This window comes from Dipodomys merriami, unplaced genomic scaffold (assembly GCF_024711535.1).
Source record: "Dipodomys merriami isolate MVZ:Mamm:240054 unplaced genomic scaffold, mDipMer1.0.p SCAF_7, whole genome shotgun sequence".
Lineage (NCBI taxonomy): Eukaryota > Metazoa > Chordata > Mammalia > Rodentia > Heteromyidae > Dipodomys > Dipodomys merriami.
The window spans coordinates 29,762,281-29,786,406 of NW_027206290.1; the positions used below are offsets into that span (position 1 = coordinate 29,762,281).

A 24,126-nucleotide genomic window follows, 5' to 3' on the forward strand; every position below is an offset into this window, starting at 1 on the left:
CTTCTGGCTTTTACTGGTCAATCGGAGATACGATTCTCACAGAGTTTTATGAATCATAATCCTCAGATCTCAGCCTACTGAGTAGCTAGGATTACAGGCATGAGGCACTGTCATTCAGCCTATGCCATTTTTTTTTAATGTGGACAAGTACAAATATTTAAGAACTATCCAAACTTTAGCTACTCTTAGCTACTCAGGAGACTGAGATATGAGGATCGAGCTTCAAAGCCAGCCTGAGTGGAGACAAATACATGAGACTCTTATCTCCAATTAACTGTCAAAAAGCCAAAAATTGGGTCTTTAGCTTAAGTGTTAGAGTGCCAGTATTGAGTAAGAAACAAATAATGAGGGCATGAGGCTATCAATTCAAGCCTACTATTGGCCACACACACACACACACACACACACACACACACACACACACACACACACTCACGCACACACACACACACACACACACACACACAGCCCTAGTGTAACAAACATACTAAAATAGTTACTGAGCCACGTATTTTATGGAACATGCATAATAAACATTAAGTAATGACATTACCACGAACTTGATAGAATAAAAAGCAATTGAAGACAACTATAATTAATCACTCTAATTTGCTTTCTTCATATGTATTTATTTATTTAGTATTGGTGATTGACAGGTCATTATTCTTACTAGGATTCTTACCAATTGAGTTATAGCCTCAGTCCTTTTTGTGCTAGCCTTAAGCAATAAGCCAAGTGAGAGAACAAGGCCCTGAGTTTATCATATTTTTTAGGTAGGTACTCTTCCACTTGAGATATGCTTCTAGCTCTTTCATTTTTAGTTTGTTTTTCATATAGAGTCTCCCATTTTTACCTGGATTAGGCCTCCTCAGGTCCATCATCTCATACATTTGATAGAATTTGATCAGTATATTTGCTAGAATTTACAAATCGTGTAGATTATATTTTATGAGTACAGCCAGAACACTAACACTAGATCAGTTTAGGACAGATATTTCTAAATAGAATTTCTGGTGAACAAAGGCTTGCATTATGACTGCCCTATATTTTAGTTTTCTTAATTATCGAGATGCTGGCATGCTGATGAGTTCAGCTTTGCTTCTTGAACTATTGCACTCGTAAATCAACTGGAGATCCTGTTAAAAATGCAGATCCTGATTTGGTAAATATGAGGTAGGTCTGAGCTCTCTGTGATGTTGCTGGCCCATAGAGTACACTTGAATTACCAGGTGTTACAGTGTAAGTGTTAATATCACAATTTAGAGTCATGTGTTCAATTCTGATGGGAAACAGTTTGCTTTGTCCTGGATTGAGGTAAAATGATATCCTAAAGCCCAGTTTTGGAGTTGACACTTGCCTACCTCCTACCTGCAAGTTCTTTGAGGGCTCTTGGTCGCATTTTCCACATCTGAAAACAATAGATCATCATAACTCCTTCTCAGACTGGTCATGAGGGCCACATGAAGTAAGTTTCATAAAGTATATATTACACTCCCATATATATAATGGGTCTTGATAAGTGTTGACTTATGTGAGGGTGTCATCTATCCACCACTATAATAAAATAGCTGAGGTAATTAACTTATACAGGGTTTATTTTTACCACAGTTTTGGAGGTTGCAGGACCTATTTGAGTAATCTATTGCTTGGGGCTTCTGATGAGACAGCACATAAAGTTAGGGGTATATGGAAGAAAAACACCACTCATACCGTGAACCACCAAGTAAAGAGAGAAAGAGAGAAAGAGACCGATAGGGATACAGAGACAGAGAGATGGAAGGAAAGGGGGATACAGAGACAGAGAGACAGAGGGAGAGAGATCCATCAGGTTGAGAACACATGGAGGAGAAACACAAGACAGAAAGAGGTCAGGCCCACAAGCACCTTTTGGGAACATGTCCCCAACTACCTAAGGCCCTCCTCCTCCTAAATGTTCTATCTCCTCTCAGTAGCACCAGCATGGGGACCAAACCTTTCATACAAGGACTTTTGAAGAACACTTATCCAAACCATGGCTGCTTTATTTCTTCCTCCTGCATTCAGTGGTAGAGTGGACACTCTGATAGTTCAGGGTAAATGCATTATCATCATTGTAGAGAAATTAAGTGTTGTTGCTCTCAGCTTCCCTATATTGTCTTGGTTAGTATGGATTAATGCATAAATGATCTGTAATTATTCTATGTGTGTTTTCCTCCTCCATACCCAAAAGAGTGTATGTTCTTAGAGATTAAGCTCTTCCTTTGTAATCCTTACAGTACCTCTCAAGATGGTACACATTATCTTGTTCAGTCTCAAAAAAAGAAAACACTGTGATATACATCCATTAGTTTTCCTGATTTACAGATGAAGCCACCCAGGCTTAGCCTTACTCACAAACTGTCCTCTGCAGTGCTAAGAGCAGAAACTTGGAGGGAAGTTGTAGATAATCAGAGTCAGTGCTCCATATTCTTCTCAGGTCTCTTATTTTTTGTATGCTACTCCTGGGACACAAACCCAGGGCTTGTGCACTGCCCTAGAGTTTTGTTTTTGTTTTTGTTTTTGTTTTGCTCAAGGCTATAACTCTACCACAGCTCCACTTCTGGCTTTTTTTGGTAGTTAATTGGAGACTTTCCTGCCCAAGCTGGCTTTGAACCATGATCCTCAGATCGCAGCTTCCTGAGTAGCTAAGATTGTAAGCATGAACCAGCCTTCTTAGGTCTCTTACCTCTTTCACATAAAAGTGTATGATTTGTAATCATAAGTGGCAATCTCATGGGATTATTGTGAGGTTTGTATAGAATAATGTGTAAAATATGTGGAAAAGCTCTTAGCCAAATATCCCATGGTTGGAAATTCTCAATCAATCTCAGCTCTGTTTAGTTGTTCATTTGTTAAATTATTCATCTGTGAGATCCCAGTAGATAAGTGGCAAAGGTGGAATCTGAACTGCAGCTGTCTGATTATAGAATCATCTCTCATGTTGTTGCAAATCTCTGTTTTAAATAATACTTTGGAGTGGGAACTAGAAGTTCATGTGTCATTGGGAAGAGGCATTATATAATTAGTCATCTGGGTAAAAAAAAAATGGGTGGTATCACATTTCTAGAAGCATTTGTATGCCTAATGCCAACCCAAGGAAGGTAGATATGTACTAGGAATTGGTACCCATCTGGTAGTGCCTAGAAAATGTCCTTTCAATGGCTATTGGAAAGGAAGCTGGTGCTTAATTCATGAAGATAAATATCTCATTAATATTAATACATCAATATCTTATTTGCTCAAATTATTGAAATCCATAAGGCCCTTCTCTGGATTATGAACAGTCCTGATGCTAAAACTTCATTCACTTCCTAGTGAGTTCTCTCCTTCCACAAAAGTAGCCAAAACTCTGACCCACACATCAGTACACCTGGTCTCCCTTCCTGTTTTGCTTCTCAAAGAGCCAGGTTTTTCCTACGCTCAGTATCCTTATTTGAAACATTACTAATAGACTATACAGACCTCTAGCTGGCAGGAAATTCTGGCAGATAACATGCTTCCTAGAATAGATATATTAAGTTATAAAAGAAAATCCAAGCAGACTGCATGAGTTTTTCATACCTGGCAGGTGGCAAAGAACTAAATGTTGGAGCCTTTTTTTTTATAAGCAAGATTAAATTGACTCACGACAGCTGGTCACTAAAATACAGGAAGTACAGACCTGGTTGAAAACAAGAACACATTGATGTTCATTAGGTTTGCATCAGAGAATAGATCTCACTTGAAAAAACTATCTTTAAAAAGCCCATGTTTGGACAGTGTCTATCAATCTACAGTTTGTCACTCACCTGTAAGCAAATCTTTAAGGGACGTGCAAGTCAATTAGTCCCATATTCCAGGTCTCAGTGTGAGTTCTTCATGTATAAATAGAAGTCTAGGATATCGGACATTTAATTTGATTTGATATTTTTTCTGTACCACAACTGAAGTTTGAACTCAGCACTTGGACCCTGTCCCTGAGCTTTCTTGCTTAAGGCTAGTGCATTACCACTTGGACCATAGTTCTGCTTCCAGCTGTTCAGTGGCTGACTGGATATAATAGTCCCACAGACTTTCTTTCCATGGTTGGCTTTGCATTGTGATCTTCAGATCTCAGTATTCTGAGTAGCTAGGACTAAAAGTATGAGTCATTAGCCCCATCCAGATATTTGACTTTCACAAAAACCTTTTTGGTCTCCACTGGTGCAGTTCCTCCCCTAGCTACTATGGCAATAGACATGGGGACTTAAGGTTATGGGGATGGATAATGAATCTGTCAGAGACAAGTGGGATGTCACAGAACTCTACCCTGCACCCATCACAAGGCTGGAGGTCACAATCTCAGGAATTGAGAGCCATTTCCCATCCCTGTGAAATCTATTCTCTTTCACTGGAAGAAAAGCCACTCTGACAAGGGCTCTAAATAAAGGATTTTAGCTTCTGACTGAAATGGGAGTGATGAGAAGAAACCAACCTGTGGAAAATGAAACTGAACTAATTCCAAATAATGGGATATCAGCATTCACTCCTAGAGCTTGGCCCAAACACAGCACTGTCGAAACGAATGAGGAAAGTGAGCTCCCAGGCAGTTCTACAGTAACAGATTTTACTGCTTGGGAAGTCAGAGTTTTAGCAGCTAGCTAGGGTGGTCCACTTTGCATGAGAAGTTGAAGCTGAAAAATGCACTTTGCAGAGTCACTATGCCACACGATTGTTCTGGTTTCCCCCTACCGTCCCTTGAGCTATATTCATTGCCTGGACCTTTCAGACTTATCTTAAGATAGACCTGGTAAATTCCCAGTTATATGCAAAATTCTCTGGAGTGTAAAAATTAAATTAAATTGGGTTGACAAGATCTCACAAATTTTATAGAATGCCCTTTGCCCAATAGGAGGGTAGAAGTTTTCACATGTAGAAGTTTTCAGCATCCATCACAGAAGGCTTGATTTAGTACAATACCTATTAACTCTCATTATTAGTCCATTGACATACCAGGTATAATATAATATGCACAGGAGTCTTATCTTCAAGGAGTTTACATGTTTGCTATTCATTGGTTTGCTCATCAGATGTATTTGGAGAACCTACTATGCGTCAAGCACCTTGACATATGCTGGGGTGTTCTAATAAATAAGGTAGACATAATGGCCGCCTCCTAGCAGCTGATGAGCCAGTGAGGATGACAAGAGAATAACAAAACACAGCCTGTATCGGTAGCAGAGGTGCCAGTGGCTGCATTAAGCCAAAAGTCTTTCCAGGTATCTTAGAGAGTGAGAACAGCATTCAGGTAGCTAACCATCAGATTACAAGAGAGAGAGAGAGAGAGAGAGTCAGGCACAGAAATGGCCAAGTTATAATATAAAAGAAGGAACTATCCAGATGAGAAAAAAAAACAGCAAAAGTGAGTGAAATGCTGGAGGCAGAAGAATTGATATATAAGATTAGCTGAGGAAGTGGCTCTGTAGCTCAGGTGGTTGAGTGCTTGCCTTGAGCTGAAGAGCTGAGGGACAGCACCCAGGCCCCAAGTTCAAGCCCCACAAACAAAATATTTTTAAAAAAAATAAAAAATTAAAAACAAAGATTAGCTGAAAGCAAAGTCTGAAGAAGTAACAGTAGACCTAGGATTTATACAAGTCACCAGGAGAAGGGACAAGAGGTAATATAAAGGGATTTACAAAACATACCACCACACTTGGACTCTAACAGAGAAATAGAAAATCTTGTGCAAATGGTGGTTTAGGCCAACTGTGTTGAAAAGGAATGTGATAGGAACACTAAATTTTGTTTGGAAACTCTTGCACTATTAAGGCAATAATCATCACTCAAACTGTATGAATTTCAGAGATAACCAAGGAATGGAGCTCTGAACACTTCATGAGCAATAGAGGAGTGATAGGGTAGAAAGGGAGAGGAAAGAGTCATTTGTGGCTAACTAAGTAGAAGGTGACACAATTTACTGAAAACTCCCTGAGCCAGAAAGCACAAAAGTAGAAGCTGGTAGGGGAAAAATAGACAAGTTCCATTTTGGGAATATGGAACTGGATTTTATAGGAGGCATTTTGATAGATAAATCGGAAGTCCAAGAAAGAGATCTGTAATAGAGATACAGGCACAGGCCCTAGGAATACATTCATCAGATATTTTTTACCTAGTAATAATGGAAAGAGCAGATTTTATGGATTTTTATAAGTAACCGAACCTCTAGATCTCTTTACATGTTTGAATTTCTTTTACAGTAGAAGACCATGTAAAGTGGAAAACAAGAAGATAGTCACAGACAGAATTTAAAATTTTAAAGCACAAAGACCCATAAGCATCAATGAACAAAACCAGACAAACAGAAGTAATTAAATAAACAAGAAAAGCAAAGTTCAGGATCTAAGTAGATTTTAAGGAAGGGTTGTCATGATTGAATTTAGACTTGAATGAACAGGTGAAAAAGGAACCATTCATTGGAAGTTGGTCTGAGAAAAGTAATACTAAATAATTCCACTGTTCTCTTTTCCCCTCCTTTTGTTATTCAGAGAGTAATTTTCTCAGATAATACAATTGCTTCCGGATGGAAATTGCTTGTAACTCCAAGGGTGACTACAACTATGAAAGTGTTAACAGTTACAAGATATATAATCCATTTCACAATTAATTGCTTGCATCCGTGGTCTTCACACCAGAAACCAGAATATTCTTCGGGGTCATATTGTTCATTTCCTCATTTGGAAGTTTCAACACCAGTGAGGGTGCTAAATCAATAGAAACTGCTGCTTCTATCACTTAGCCTTCAAACATCCTCCATACATATATAAAAACACCCATAAATAAAGGTGCTAATGCTTGGAAGAAGGAAGCTCCTTTAATAAACCAACTAGCACAAGTAACTGTCTGTTTAAAAGACCTGCCTCATAATTAAACACTGTTTATTTAACTGCATTATTTTTTTCTTCTCATGCCTTTTAAAAGATTGTGAAATGTTAATTTACCATGGTGCTATTTATGTGTCTAAGTTAAATAGGTATTGTTTTAATGGTAGCTCTCTAGCTTATTATAATTCACAAATACACAGAAGGCAGAGTGTAACTAGAAGTATTAAAAGTGTAGTGGACCCATAAGGAGCTGAGCTACACCACCTCCTCATTAAAGTGAGTCCAGCAGCTCTCAGCTGTAGTCTCAGTCACTCATTTTTCTCCTTGTGAGCATTCCAGCTTGTATAAGAAGAACTTGGTCATTGCTATACTGCCATGGAGTATCAGCAATTAAACTTATTTCATTTTCCTACCTGAGAAAGTGTTCTGTTACTTTTCCCAACTCATGACGTCCACCCCTAAAGAAAAAACAAAAACATAAAAACAGCACAAATATTTCTTTGTTTATTTATGAAACTTGGGTTTCTATATTTTTGCCCTAGTCATTGGAAGAAAGCAAACTCATCCCCTCCTGCTCCAACACACAAATACACACACACACACACACACACACACACACACACACACACACACACACACACACACACAGGCACGAAATTTCAGGTTTCGACTCTAACATATTTTTGCCCTGTCTACCCTGGCCTGGGTGCATAGATTTCCCTTGCATGGGCATTATGTCTTCCCACTTGTGGTACTCTGACTTCTGGCTCTGGTCTTTCCGTCATCTTAGGTTTTACCTTTCCAGAGGAGTGGGATAAACTTGGTATGATATAATTTATAACCCACTGCCTCAACAAATATCAAGTTGGCCTTTGCAATTTTTCCAGCAAAGACTTGGAATACAGGAATGCATTTTTGTGGAAATTGCGTATTCCACTGTTGCCTCTCATCTATCACAGCTTTATTCACAGACAGCAAAGGCAAAGCCTCTGCTAATGACTTCAAGTCCCTGCCACCCACAGGATTCTTATTTGCTAGGATTCTAAGCATCTTTTATTAGAGTTATTTGGCCTTTGTGATTGCCTTCTTTGTCGGAAGTGGGAAGTCAGAAGATTACTGCCTCACCTCTGCTTGGGTCAGTTGTAAGTTTTGATAAAAAAACACTTTCCTGACCTGAGGAAATGTCACTCTAGAGCCCAAAAAGAGAACATCCGAGTATAACTTGCCAGGTTTATAGAATAAGACTGAACAGCAAATTGTTTTAATAGTTATCTTTCTTTGTTAAAAAAAAAGGAAAGGAAAAAAAAAGAAAAGAAAAAAAAAGTAAAACAAAATAAGAATTGCCCTAATGATTTGCTCTTTATAAAATGAAATCACATTATGTAGATTTGACAAGGCGAAGAACACCACTCAACTGGTAATAGTGTTTAGGTTGCCTGTAGGTGCACAACTGTCTGCAAAGGGCTTCAGTCTTCCCATGAGCTGACTGGAATCAAACTCCCTCAAAGTGTATTGTGGAAGCTAGACCTGGCTTCAATCTGGCAGGGAGAAAGGCCTCAGCATTCAGGCCGCAGTGCATGCGTGCATTTGGGGGTGGGAGGCTGTGGCAGGGCGTGTATTCCCCTAGCCTCTATCCAATCAGGAGTTTTTCCCATGCTCAAACACAGAGGTGAGAGAACCAATCAGGACAACTTCAGTGCTGGTACTCTAAACCAGGGAAACCATTAACAAGACTTCCTGCAGTGTATACCCAAGCCTCCAACTATTTGGACCAGGGCATGCCCTTCGAGGAAAGAGAAGAGAAGACCCTATAACTAGCAGCCTATGGATACCCAGTTCTGGGACCCCCTCCTTGCACAAGGAATTCATTTCCCTGATCTTATGCTTTCAGGTAAACCTGCTCTGTCTACCTTAAACACTTCGTTGCCCTGGATTCGTTAGTAGGGAAAGAAAAGGACCATAGCAATCCCCTGTCCTCAAAAGATACTTCTTGAAAAAGATCCTCAGGGCTGAGTCTGGAAATCAACATTTTACTAAATCCCTCTGTGTGATAATTACCAAAGCATGACTCTATTTAAGAGCTACAACCCCCTGAGCTAGACCATTAAGATCAACGTAAGTGACAGTGATCTCTTTGTCTTTCCTCTGCTTAGGTGCAAGTGTAATCTCCATGCCACTGTGTGTGTATATGACAACAGCAAACTGACATGTGAATGTGAGCACAACACTACAGGTCCAGACTGTGGGAAATGCAAGAAGAATTATCAGGGCCGGCCTTGGAGTCCAGGCTCCTATCTCCCAATCCCCAAAGGCACTGCAAATACCTGTGAGTAACTGCTGCTTTCCACTGTATTCTATGCATGACGATCTGGCCATTCCTTACTCTCAAAAGCAATTGTGATTGTACTACTCCTTCCAGTGTTCCGTTCTGTATGAGGCAGCTGAAGTTTTAGTCCCACTCGCAAGCATGTTTTAGCACTTTGCTCACCTGTTAAATTCTAGCCTTCCTATTAAATGTAGTGGGAAATGATTTGCAAAAAAAAATCACAGAAAATCACAGAAGTAGTGTTGTTTTTCCCTGAGTGGAGGAAACAGGGCCTGATTATTTTCCCCCCTAAATTAACTTCTAATGAAAATAATACAGGTCTTGAGATCTCACCATCCTAACTAGCCGTAAACAACTTCCACCAACTCTTTATGTGTTTACAATCCCACATCAGCAACCCAAGAGAAAGAGTTTTGAGAAGAGAGTTCCCCCCACACACACACACTCAATTTTAGCATGACTTCAGTTAAATCACCCAGTTACATGATTGGCTTTTCCTAATCTTCCCAAGTTGTGTCCTGTCCAACATGGAAGCTTTAAGTGGAGCTTCCTTTAGATACAGAACATGCCTGCTAGCCTCTGGGTGTCACCCTATGAAGAGTTCTTTTGTGGGTGTGCGTGCATCTGTAAAACCAGCCCTGTTTATAGAACGCATGCGAGATCCCCCGTTACCAGTCAGCCACTGAAAACCCTGAATATCCAAAACAGAGATCAGACTTTGGCACGCTCAATAAGAAAAGTGATTATTTCCTAAATACATTTTTATGCAGTTCCATGGATAAAATGATCAGCTACCTGCCAAAGCCCAAGGTTAACCCTCTTTACAAAGCAGAGGAAAAAAAGAGCAATGTTAGATTATACCCATGCAGTGAGAAAGAAGAATGTCAAGGCATAGAGCACAATTGAATGAGAACTTGAAAAGCCACTGGCTCCATACAAGGCTAAGCGTGTTATCAGGCCCTTCAAAGCAGCAGCTGTGAGATGCCAAACCCAAAAACTAATATCACAGGAACCAGAGCCTTATCAAGTTAAGTGTTAAGAGTAATGGAGCAAGTAACAAGCCATGAAGTATGGGAGCATGAAGTTATGATAAAATTTCTGTGAAGGAGAATAAAAGACCTTCAACACATATTTTTTAAATCCCTAGTTGTAAGGGCATTTGGTTTGTATGTATGTGTGTCTTAAAGATAAAACTGACTTCTTGCTCCTCAAATTGATACATTAAAGCTTGGTTGAACAGAAATGTTTATTTTTTTTCTCAAGGTTATCTTGTTAATGGAGAGTCCCCTGGGCTTACTTCAATGGCTGAAAGCAAAATGTGTAAGCTTTGGTAAAAGATCACACCAAGTCATTTATTGCTATACCTGGTGGCTGACTACTAAAGAACCTTCCCTTCATACCTACCTCTCCACCACCACCACCAACACCAACACTGTTGTCAAATCTAGTCTAACATGTCCCCCCAATGAAAATGGCTCAGACTTCATCCTCAGGATCTGCTGCTGCTTTACTGGGATGGAGATGAAAGAGAACAAAGTTCGCAAACACTTGCTCACATTCTGACATCTCCTCAGGGCAGACCTACTCCACAAAGCCACCCCAGAGGCATCTGTGACAGGCTGTGACTGAAGGCATTGACTTCTATTCTAACATGACCCTGGTTCTATTCAAACCAGTGCTTCAAAGAGATTGTTTATTTCAAGACATTTTTCACTGGAAAGACTTTGTCTTAGCCAAGCTTTCTCACTGAGATGGATTTCTTGTGATGTTCTCTGTGGAAATGACTTACACCCTTAAAGCTTTGTGTTATAAAGATCACCCAGTCAATCTCTGGCTAGAGGAATGTAACCTACTTTGATTTTTCTCCTAGGTCCAAGTATTCATCTATCCTTTCATTTTTACTGGCTGTCTCTGGACTTCTGTATTTTTCCACATTCCTGTTAAAATAGGAAAGTGACAGAAAGACCCAGTGGGGGGATCAAGTCAATGTTTCAATCACCAATATAAGCAGAAATGTGATGTACAATTTTAGAAAGTATTTGAGCTACAAATGTCTTGAAGTCAACAAAATCTCTGACAGGCCAGACTATACTTTAAAATCACCCAGGAGTGGCAGTAAGCATTTCACTAGGTTAGTAAACAGGTTACAGGATCAAATCCCTATTCCTCCATTTACTAACTGTGTGACCTTGAAAAAGTAAGCAACACCCTGTTTCCCATCTTTAGTGTGAAGATAATAACAGTTCTTACCTCACTGGGATTTTGAGAGGATTGAATAAGCTAACACATGCACCATGTTTTGCATAACACCTGTCACTTAGTATTCAAAAATAATTTTCTAAATTTTTTTTCATAAAACAATCTGGTCTTTTGTTGGACCATTTTGTTACAACATTTATTTCTTGATAATTGATTAATAAGACCCTTAGTGTTGAGTATCTCCTAATTTGTGACCATTTTATATACATTGACCCTGGTTTTGTTAACTACCAGCCATCACTAGCTCCATTTCTCATGTGACAGTATTTTCATTCCTCTTGACCTAGATAATGGCCTGGAATTCCTCTAATTCATTCGGGTGGTACGTCAAGGCAAGGAGAATATAGGACTTCCTGCACTTTTATGATTCTCTTTCCTATTGGCTTCTTTTACACATATGTGCACATGTGTACACACATCCACATATCCCCACATTACTCTAGTTGATGCATTATGAGTTACATATCTAAGAGGGAGTCTTACAATATGCCATGTCCTCATGTGAAACTTCAGACCCAAGAAGGGACAAAGGAGATACTTTGACCTCCGGACCTTCAACATCCTCAACATCTACCTCAGTGACCCACAAATGCCACTCATATTGGATACACTTTAGAGTTCATAGGATCTCAAGCAGCCTGGATAAGGTTTGGAGAGGAAGGTTTATTACTGCCCATCTCAACAGGTTTTCAGCAGAGAAGTTGGAGAATTAACTGTGAAGATCTCCTTCTAAGGACACTCAACCCACCACAATGGGTTAACCCAGACTGAGACCTGGGAATTACGAGGCTTTGGATTTCCTACATAGGCTTCATAAGGCAGAAGAATAGTTGCCACCCAATCTACATAACACACCACATTTCCTTGTACTACCAATTTGGCCTAGTTATTCTTAAGTATAACTTTCGAAGTGATGGTTTTATTCATGGGGATGTTATTCAAAACTCAATGTGTTTTCTTAGTCTTTTAAAGACATATACTTTATATCCAATTATTCTTTTTCCTCAAAGCGTATATTCTATAGGAAAATCACCTTGTATTCCTATTGGTTTCACTCTATTTGTGGTCGAATTCTGTCTTGAAGATCTTTTGAATTTTGCTTTTGCCTTCCAAGAAGGCAGCAACTCTGTCAAACTTCATGCTTAATCATGATTTTCTTACTCCCTTTGTCCAGTTCATGAATAAAAGTATTAATATGTTTTCATCTTTTATGCTTGTGGAATAACCTATAACATTATGTGACATACAGCTAAATAATCTCCATGTGGATGCCCTAACTTAGGCAAAGATAATATAATATCTACATCTCTGCTTCTCAAATGGTGTTCTTCAACCTCTTAAAAAATAATCTATGGTAAAAACGGGTTTAGAAAATTCTGTGCACTATATGCTTTGTCACATTGCCTCATTTAAAAAAATTTGAAAAGTAAGGTAACCTATTTTACTGAGCATTTCCAAAAGTTACTTATTTCATGGAACATTTAATAACTTTCTACAAAACACTCTTTTGGGAACACGCTGGTCTAAACAATTTCTTGCAGCTTAGTCTTAGAAATGTCATGAAGACGGACAAAAAGCACAGCGAGTTCAGCTGTATCCAATCTTTTCTTTTTCTCTTATGTATGCAGTCTAATATTCTTCAAAGAAGGAAAATTAAATTGATCTGACATTGACATTATTTGTTTGCTCAGAAATCCAACTTGAGTTGTTACACAATATCTTGTGCTCCTCTGAGTGATGGGAAGTAATTTGATGATTGTTCTATTATTTTCTCTGGTATTAAATTTGCATTGACCAGTTTCTGTTTTCCAAGATATACCCATGAGTGTGGCATTAACCAGACAAGCTCCTACATGCTTTGTGTATATTAGTCTATTTTAAATTTGTAACATTCTTCTTTTATTTGATAGGTATGGAATCTTATGATTGCAGGGGGGGAAGATTCTTTAAGATTTCTGCACCTAGTAAAGATGAGTGGGAGGATTTAAATCCAGGTGTGTCTTGCCTTCAGAGACTATACATTACACTGTATTGCATCTCAGGTTAAATTTGAGTGACTTACTCTCTTTTCCCCATGGGGCCCAGCCTTCATTTTGACACCTGTTTAAATAACTCAGTCTTCTGCAAAGCTACTAGCTGTCTAGATCTCTATTATTTCTCCATCTTCCAAACCTCCCCTGCTTTTGTCTGTTTAAATCTCATATTACCCACCCCTGCCTATTCCTTTGCATGCCAATCTATCCACGTAGTTTAAGTTCTTAAAATCATTGGTTTAGTAGTAAACAGCCAATCCCAGCTTCAATCTTTACAGTGAATCCAGACTAATTTTGCAACCTGTCTATAAAGATCACAAAGTCAGCATGCTAGGTAGGAAGTTCATTCCTTCCTTCCTTTCCCCCAAGTCCCTTTTTCTTTATTTATTGAAATTCTATTCATTTTTTCGAATTCTCTTCCATGCCAACTCTTCAATGAAGCCTACCTAAGCCCACCCATGCAAACTAATTCTACTTCTTCTCCCTCTCTCTGTCTGTCTGTCTGTCTGTCTGTCTCTCTCTCTCTCTCTCTCTCTCTCTCTCTCTCTCTCTCTCTCTCTCTCTCTCTCTCTCTCAACATACAAACTGATTAATTGTTTCAACAAAAAACTTTGATCATGACACTATTAGTGGCTACTATTGGTGTTATTACATTTTATAGGGTTCTGAATTTCATAATGAGCTTTATGTGATTTATTATCTTAATCTTCACAACATCCCCATATATGCAGAATGTTATGGTTTCAGTTTTTATAAAATAATGAAACATGGGCTCAGGAAGATTGAGCAAGTTGTCCTATGGTCCAGAGCTAATAAATACCAGAGAAATAGGTAAACTCAGATCTGTCTGACACGAATAGCTCAAAATTAAAAACTTACAGGCAGGACTATGTTTTATTCTTGATCTTTCAAAATATGTATGGAATATTTATATTGGTAAATGAATAAGCAATCCTAATAATCCTGTAAGGACCACATGGCTATACTGGTCTCACATGAGGTATCTTCTGGAATATATAGCTCGACTAGTGCAGTGGCTCTAACACAAAAGACTTCCATCTCCAACATGGAGAAACCATCTGAAATCTTTCAGTACATCTAATGAGAAAAAAAAGGGTTCATTGGTGCCAATATCCTGTCCAGCCATTTGGAGGACACACTAGCTGGCTGGTACTCACAGGTCTCCCTGAGTAGCATGCACTGCTTGGTAATCTGTACACTTTCTGAGACCAACCACCAGCCTTTAAGGCTCAGCATCCTAATCTATCAGTACAGAGAGAGAGAGGGTCTCCTCACAGGGCCTGGTGTAGATGAACCAAACGTGCAAACTTATAGATACAACCAGAATACCAAGATATGCCTGCATGAGTTCAGATCTTAAATGCCTTATCTGAAGTTCATGGGACCACTCATGATTTGGAATGCAACCTGTCTAGGATTTTAGAATGGTAATCAATTGGCCATGTATTATGTTACCAAAAAAAAAATCCATAGTTAAACATCAGGCAGCTTCACTTCGTTACCCATCTTGGTATTTCTGCAACAAACAATTATTCCCACCAAGCAGGATAAGGGGAAACAAGTAATAACCTTCTGTGAGTTCCAGTTCAATTTCACCACCAAATTAGTTCAGAGCGTATTCAGTTATACCACAGGAATATTGTGGGAAAACTTTTTTTTTTCACATTTTTTTTGAAAGAACTCGTGAAAGACTTCGGCTTGAATAGAACGGCAGTATAGAGCACTGGTTAAATGAGACAAAGTCTGGAACCTGTACATGTAGATTCAAATTTCCATTTTCTTCTCAATGAACTCAGAAAATCTTAAACAAGTTACTCATCCTCACGTACATTAACATCTCTACTCTGTAAAATCACCCTGACTTATATACCTCATAGACTGGCTCTAAAATGTCAATAAATGACCACAAAGGAGACAAATGGACACTGTCAGGAACCCCGTAAGAACACAGTGCAATTAGTCGCTATGATCATTATGTTTTTACTAAGATCCAGCACATGATCAGCAAGTTCTCCCCCACTGGAGACAGTTACATGGAATGATAAGTTGTAGCTGAATTCCTGTTTACTCATCCATAATATGAAATAGCTGTTACAGCATTAAAAATATCGCAGTCCTTCTAACCTGTGTATTCTCTTTCTTGCAATTAAGCCAATGGGCACAGCCAGATAATCATCAGAAGGTTGCTTGGTGAGCAGAGGATCAGGAAATTTGAATGGCTTTCATCACACTGAGACAACTTGACACATCCATTCTTCCACAGGGTCAGACATCTTGAATACCAACAGAGCATTGATGGCCCAAATGTTTGCGGAAACCACTCTCTCCTAAGACCTTGTGGAAAGAGCGCTGCCAACCTGTGTCTCTGGACAAACCATTGTCTAGGCTTCCACTTTGGCTCAGCTCATTCTTCCATTCTTTAATTATTGTTGATATAGTAAGTCAAATTGATGTCACTTCTGTCAAGTCTTCATATACACTCAGGTCCCAGAGCCCTTTTATGAGCCAAAAAAAAAGAAGAAGAAGAGACAGGAACTCTCTCTGTCTTGATCATTTCTATAATGATTTCATAGCATAATTTTGTTTCTTTTCTTTCCTTTTTTGTCTGCCATGGGGCCTGCACTCTGGGCCTGGGCACTCTCCCTTAGCTCTTCAGCTGAAGGCTAGTGCCCTACCATTTGAGGCTCAGCCCCATTTCTGGCTTTTTCTGCTTATGTGGTCCTGAGGAATAGAACCCAGGGCCTCATGTATGCAAGGCAAACACTCTACCACTGAGCCACCTTCCCAGCCCCCACAGCATAATTTTGTAAAGGCAATCTTATTTCCCTCCCTAGAAAACAATTTACCCTACCTCCTGTCCACAGCAGTTTGGACCAGAGATTGAAGCCTGGAAGGACATTAGAAGTAATTCCCTTGGAATACAAATAAGCCTATAAAATCCATTCTTATCATTACCTTCCAATTCTCCACCTGGACTTTCTGAAGTTAGAGCTTCTAATTGTTGTAGTCAGGCTATAAGAAGAAAAACCCACCTACTTGGTTTGTTTTTTCAGAACATCTATCAAAACTGTGGTGATTTCCTTTCCTTTAATTTTGGAATATGTTGAATCTGTATCCCTTCTGCTTCCCTCCTGATGAAAAGCTGCAAAAAAAAAAAAAAACAACTGCCACTGATTCTCAGAGTGAGAGCTTGTAGCACTGCATTAATCTACTTCTGAAGATCTGAGCATGTATTTCCTGAGATGTCGATCATGTTGACTTCCTGAAGCTTAATTATACACTTTTTGGCTATTCTCTTGATGGGAAAGAGGTCGTTAGTAAAAAAAAAAATACTTTTCAAAAGACTACAAAAAGAATCACATTATGGCATCTATAATTCTACCAGGTACTCATCTCCTTAATTTCAGCAGGATTCTGTCAAAATAAACATTAAAATAAATGTGGAAATGGGAGGGGCTGATTGAGGAAGGAATAACCACCAGTAACAAAGTGAGCATCCTCTTACCTTCATATTCTCTTAGCCCATGATGGCATAATGGCCCATTGGTTTATTTAACCAAGTATGTATTTCTCTACTGAGGTGACATTTTTCATTGCAGAAACAACATTAGTATTATAATCATGCCCTCTGTACATCATAGCCTTCTATTAAAGTACATGCACCATAAGCTTCCTTTATTTGGGTCAAATTTAGCCATGCCACAAGCATTCCATATCCTGGCATGCAGAAATCATATGCTCCCAAGCAGAATATGAAGGTGTCAACTTGGACAAGGAACTTCCTGCCCTTTATACCTGCTCTGTAAGGTGAAAAGTTGAATAGCCTTTTTAGCTCTCTAATTATCACTCTTTGAGCATTACCTTGTTTATCTCTCCTTTGCCTTTCTTCTTTTCTATCTACTGCCTTTATTTTATGCCGAATCTACTATCCTTTTGCAAGTATTTTGAGGTGCTTCCAAAGGTAGATTTAGGTAAATAGAGCCTAAATTTCCAATTCTTCACTAGATCCCCTCAAAATAAAAAACGTTCAGTTTCATATCTAATTTCATATTTAAATGTGATATACCGAAAAGGGTATGTGAAATGTTAATTTCCCCATAGGTGAGACTTAGAGGGACCAAAAACAAATAGAAATAAGGGTATCAATAAAGGGAAAGGTCTGAGAAAAGAAGTAGAAGGAAAACAAGGCAGGCATTCAATGCTTGAAAGTTCCACCAGTGAGCATCAAGATGGCTTACGCTACTGAGCCCCATTGAAAGAATAGCGTGATCCGTTCATGGCATAGCTCTTGCTGCTGTCAGAAGAGCAACTTGTATTCAAAGACAATGAAAGTACTAATTAATTGTGAACTGCATCATAGTGGAACACTGTATAGAGGACACTATCATATGATGATCAAAAGGATTGTTTACACAATGATAGAAAACGTCCGGAAAACAAATGAACTTTTGTTCCAATAAACTTTGTGAAGCTCTTCCATATCAGGTATCAGCCAGGATAGATACAGAGACAGGAAAGACAAGACATGAAGCTTGTCCCCTTGGTACACTTAGACAATCACAAATATATTGATAAATCCAATGTAAAAATATTCCTAGAGAACTTTGAGATGACAAAAAGAGAGAGCTAATTCCTATCAGGAATCTCAAGAAAAAAGGGAAGACAAATTATGAGCTCAGTTTTAAAGACAAACATAGTCTTTACATAATAGTTTTTACTTCACAGGGAATGTTGAAAACATTGGCCAACATCATGTGTCCACACAATCTTCCTGGGAACAACCTCTGATTTATTCATATCACTTAGGGTTCCAGTCTCTGTTGTGTCATAGAATCACATGCACTGATTCATTCTTGACAGATGCTAGACACACCCAACTTTCATGAAATGAATTGCCCCATTTTATTTCCAGGCCTTACATGTTGATAGGCTTTGTCATGGCTTACTTGTTGGTTTTGTGTGTGTCCTGCTACTAGGTCTTGATGCTTTTTGACTCAAGGCTAGCAAACTACCATTTGAGTCACACCTCCACTTGCAGCTCTTTTGGGTGGTTATTTGGAGATGAGTCTCCTGGATTTCTGCCTGGTCAGGCTTCAAACCATGATCTCTAGATCTCAGACTTCTGAGTAGCTAGGATTACAGGCGTGAGTAATGAGTTTACTAAATTCCTCATTGTCTGCACAGAACCAGAAGCAAAATGCTTGGACATTAAAATAGGAACCATTAGGGAGAAATGGCACCTGGAAATATACTAATGGACATTCCTTGGTATTCAGATATTTCTGACTTTAAATATCTTTATTCAAATGAGCAGTCTGAAAATCTTTTTCTAAGCAAGTGACTCATCTATCAGTGACCTCAAAAAATTGTAAGCTGCACATGGAAGAAGAATCTTCATTTTAAGCATCCAATGTTAGGGAATAACATCATCATGAAAAACATAGGGACTCAGAATAGCCTTGTTTGGCACAGGGTATACACCCTCCTTCACTTGTATCCCCAAAAGGCTAGAAATATTTCTGCATTTTTCTAAGGTATTCAGTTGCAGCAAGTACTGCAAGAGCTTTTCAAGTTTGTTTCCCATTACATCTGGCCAAATACCTGGAGAACCTTATCTTGCATTATGCATGACCCTCTGATTCCAAGTAAGTTTGGAAACAAGAGTTTGCTCCTGCCACCTTAGCTTTTAGTCTCTTTGACAGATTGCAACAGGGAAGTGGGGTTTGCTTTTGCAATGGAGAAGGATTTTTGATCATGGTAAAATCTGGAGTTTATACAAATTATAATGGTGCCCTCCTACCTCACTCAGCAAGGAATTTGCAAAAGAGAAAAAATAAATAAAGATCCAGTACCACTTCAATGTCACACTGTGGCAAAGAGAATCTACCAAAGTGGCAGGTCAGAAATCTAGCTGCCCTCTGCTGAAATTACACTCAACTTTAAATTCAGCTCTTGGAAGAAAATTGAAATATGGAAATTTAGTTTTCAAGCTTGGGTCGATCAGAGATCAACACTTCAACTGCAGTAATAGAAACTCAAAGCAGGTTAAAAACCAAGAGGTTTAATGACACTCAATTGTGAAATTGAGGTCTCATTCCTTCCTCTTTCAAGGTTTATAAAGATCATTTGTAGGTCTTTATTGCTCATTCTGCCCCTCCTCACTCAGGCTTAGGAAACTATCTTTTGGTTTTAAAAGACTACACAGCTAGAAATCCCTGAACAAGGTACAAAATATGCAGAGGGCAGTTGTTCTAAGACAAATATCAAAATAGAAACTTAATGATTCTTACAGTTACCACCTGTTAGAACACTCCTGTGATGTGGAGAGCACATACGAACAACTCATTAACAGTTGTCATTTATTGGCTTCAGTCCATGTGTCAGACAGGCTCATGGATTATCTTGTTCAATCCTCATACCAGTAGGAGACACTGACACCTTTCTGGATGAAGAAACAGGCTTAAGGAAAGTTTCAAACATGCCTAAAAATCACCTCACTCCTCAGTAGTGGCAAATCAAGACCTTCACTCAAGTCTTTCTGTTCCTCATCTTATGTCATCCCTCATATTAACACCCACATTTAATAACAAGGTGGTAAATCTCTGGCTTTTCATTAACACAATGGTGCTTGAGGGATAATTGGTGGCAATCATAATAATAATATATTCTTTGTTATCATAGCATGTTATATATCTATCCTTTCTTTTTATTATATTCTTATTACCTTTATGTGGTTGTACAAGTTAACATGTCAGGTTTTAAGTACAATATATCTTGATCTATAGCATTTTTTTCATTTTTCTTCTTCATCCCTCCCAGTTCTACCCATCCTTTCAATTTTCCTACTTCTGTAAGGTATTAAGACTGCATTCTCCCCTCCTTCCTCTCTTCTTTTGTTTACTCCTCCCCTAGAACTCATATACATAGCAACCTCAAATACCACCTTCCTGGTATTCATTTTGTTACAGAGTAAGTTAGTTTTTCAAAAGAATTATGCCATTGAATCTTCCCCTGAATATAACCTGCTTTCATGGATATGTTTACAGCCAGTGTATACAATCATGTATACGTTTACATGTATATTTGTAAATTAGATCTGACTTCCACTGAGTAGTTTCTAAGGACCCATTCATATAATCTTCACAACTACTCAAAGAAGTAGGAAACTCCTCCAGCGCCACTGAGGGCATAAGCAACTTCTCCAAGGTCACACAGATGGTGGGAACTTAAGAGTTGGATCTATGCTTCAAATTCAGACAGCTGGGTCCTGAGCCTTTGCTCTTAGCCATAGTGCTATGCAGTAGTGCTTGGCTAGGAGTTTAAATCTGAATACAGACTAAATTCACATCTACATTTACACCAACTCAGGGCATATTCTGAAATGGCTTAACTACCTTAGCACAACTTATGAATTAAAGTGAAAGCTAAAAAAAAATCAATGAAGTTCGTGATCAATATGAACAACCTAATGTATTCTTGAATTATTCTGCTCAATTAAGTTTCTATTACAGAGTTTAATCCACATATTTGACAAGTAAAACAGGAATAAAAATGATGGTTATGTGAAATTAATCAACATGCCAAATGACTTCGACAGCTAACTCATGCACCTCCAAATATATTTTTAAAAATCTATTCCTGCAAATGTTTTGTCTGTGCGCATAGGTACACAATGATATTTGGTATTCTGTGCCCAGAATATAAATCTAATTTAATATCTGTTCAGAACCACATAAAAATGTTAATTAACCTTGTTGGCAAGGGCAAAATATTCAATGTCTCAAGGATTTGGTGTGTACCAGATTGTTGAAGGTAAATATTAACTATTGAATTCTCGACTCCGATGCACCCAGGCAAGAAAGAATGAAAGCAAAATGGCAATGTATGCATGTATAGAAAACAAATACATAAATGCATTTATATAATGTGCAGAATGCATTTATATAATGTGCAGAAGTACCAACTAAAACTATATTACTTAATGTATGAATGTATAAATATACATGAATATAGACATTTTACTGTTAAAACTTTTTCTAGTGCTAATTTCCTAATGACCTGAATGTTATCAAGTGTTAAGTTGTTGAGAGTTTTAAGTTAAAGACATTGTACACTAATAAATAGCTAACCAATTTTCTTTATTTTCTTTTTTTTTCTCTGCAGGTATTCCCAGTATTTCCAGTATTGGTAGTAAGTAAAAAAAAAATTAAATAAGACAAAAATCACCAAACCAAGTCTAAACTAGCTTTGCATTGTAGTTCAGTTCTTCAGATCTGTTTTTCCAGTATCCATTTCTGATGTAAGAGACCATTTCCTTGGTGAACTGAATTTTTGTCTTGGTTTCCTGCACAGCTCTGTGAGAGAGAGCAGTGAATATAGTTGTTTATACACAGCTCTCCACTATATATGTACTGCCTCAGCTTTCCTCACTGCTTGTATTGAGAAGCACTTACTTAGGTAAAAATTGCTCATTTAAAGAAAAAAAAAAGTCCTAGATACTCATACTTCAACAACAAACAACTCTCTCTCTAGAACGAGATATAAATTCCTAACATAACAGAAAGGCGCAGAGAATGGCTACCAGTGAAATCTCCTGGGCAGATTCTGAGGGAAAAGAAAAGAAGGAAAAAGAAAAGTCATATGATATCACTTTCCTAAATTACAGCGGTCATGTATTTTTTTTTGAGCACTTAAGTTCCAGGTTTGGTTGAAAAGGGGCTTCCAAAACACATGAAGAATTTTAGTATCAGAAGACCAGAAATCCTTGCAAGAAATCTCTTAGGGGAAATCAGAGCAGTCAAGGAGAATTGTCTCTTCAGTTCTGTAGGTAAAACCTTCTGCAATATCATTTCAAAGAATATTCTCTGGCCACCACAAAAAGCCAGACTCTAGTTCCTCTTCCTTTGATATTCTAACCCCAAGCCTGAAATACTCATTGAAATTCACCTATTTTTTAAACACTGCACCCTTAAGCTCCAATGGCTAAGACCGTGGAACCATTACTGAATAGCTGAAGAGACAGAAAGTAGAGAGGAGTCCTCCATGATGCATTGTTTGAATCATCCCTTTGGCCTGGTCTTTCTAGGGCTTGTGCCACAGGACTGTGCCAGGAAGGTGATTGTAGCATATATATCAGCAGCTGTAGTATTGCCATTCTGAACACCCTTCTAAACAATAATATTCTGATAATTTGGAGGGAGGGGAACTTCCTTCCCGCTTCTTATAAATGCGCAGTCAGGTCTTCCAGTTTATAAACTAGCCCAGTTTATTTAATCTTGTGAAGAAGTTTGGGCACTGATTTGTTAGGCACTAGACACGTCAAATGCCATGCAAATCGGGCCACTTTGTGAATTGAAGTAGTGTTCCTATCCATTTAGACTCTGGCATCCTCTTTGCGGGGCTCCAACCTTACAAATGAAAACTTTCAGCTTTAATAGTCTCATTTTTCTGTTTGGTTACTTCCCTTGGCATTTGTCTTGCTGTCTCTGTACCCCCACTAAAGGACTCTTTTCAGGCCTTAACAATTGTAGAGCAGAAAGGAAACGAGATAGAACCAAAGCTAGAGGGACTATTGAGGCAGCTGTCCTAACCTGGCCTGTCAAAAGCTTCAGAAATGGATGGATGGAAAAGTAGGTCTTTGGTGCTGGGCTGTGTTGTTTCTGTGTTGAGTGCCAGTTGTGTGTTGCATGAATCCCCTGACTGACTGTACCACTCACGCTGTACCTCATCCGCCGCCTTCACCGCATCCTCCATCTCTGAGCATCAGCAGATGTTGACCTTTCACACACCCAATCCAGGAAAATCCCAATTTTTGTCTTGCTTGGGTTTGATTTTGAAATCAGTGGTGACCTGAAAGGATGCTTTTGTTGTGCCTTTGGGAAATGTGTTAACCTCTATTATCAGGAACCTAAGGAAATTTAATTCCTGATACCCATGACCAAAACCTTGTGACTAAAAATGATAGCTTGTAGTTTGCATTCAGTATGCCTCTGGCTGATCTGCTGGGAGCGTGAGGGGTGTTTTCTCAGATTTCAGCAAGTAGGATGTAAGAGCGTCTAGGGGTCACCCCACGTCACACATGACTAGCTTGCCTGTTGCCTAGCTTTTAAGGTAAAGGGATTTGCGATTAAACCATCAGACATGATTGTATCTTCTAGCCTGCTTTAATGATATCCACAAGTTCCTTCTTTGTGGGCTTATAAGGTGCTTGTTGTATGCACTGGTAGATTCCTTTCCTCTCCAAAGGTCAAAAATTCACACAGAGATGATTTCACTGCCTGTCCACCAGGATGCAGGAAGGGAGGAGTTTTTCAAGATGCCCAGTCAGGGAAAAGGAAGATGCATGAACTTTTTTAACCAAATGTTGAACTGGTGTTTACCAGGGATTTTCATTTTTTCCCCCAAAGAAGCAATCACTAAATGCAATTCCACCAGCTATTACAATGTACCACACCAATGAGACTCTCATCCTCAGAATGAATGGCAAGGAAAACAAATGATGCATATTATTGATGTATGTAACCATAAGCTTACATGCATACATCATATACACTTGTCTAAATGTTCTAGCCTTATAGATCTCAAATTGTCAAGGCCCATATTAATGTTCAAATGCATGGACAGAATGGAC

The 24,126-nt window shown here is 38.7% G+C and overlaps 1 protein-coding gene across 6 annotated transcripts in view; it reads left to right on the forward strand.

Moving 5' to 3' along the window:
- Positions 1–24,126, forward strand: part of Ntng1 (netrin G1) — a 351,109-nt gene that overhangs the window by 245,577 nt on the left and 81,406 nt on the right. For 5 of the 6 annotated variants that reach the window (XM_070007862.1, XM_070007861.1, XM_070007865.1 and 2 more), the window contains 2 exons: positions 9,011–9,183; positions 21,660–21,686. In XM_070007862.1, the coding sequence (XP_069863963.1) occupies positions 9,011–9,183; positions 21,660–21,686 (200 nt within the window). Of the gene's footprint in view, positions 1–9,010; positions 9,184–13,352; positions 13,437–21,659; positions 21,687–24,126 lie in introns of all 6 variants that reach the window. The other variant, XM_070007863.1, reaches the window with a different exon arrangement.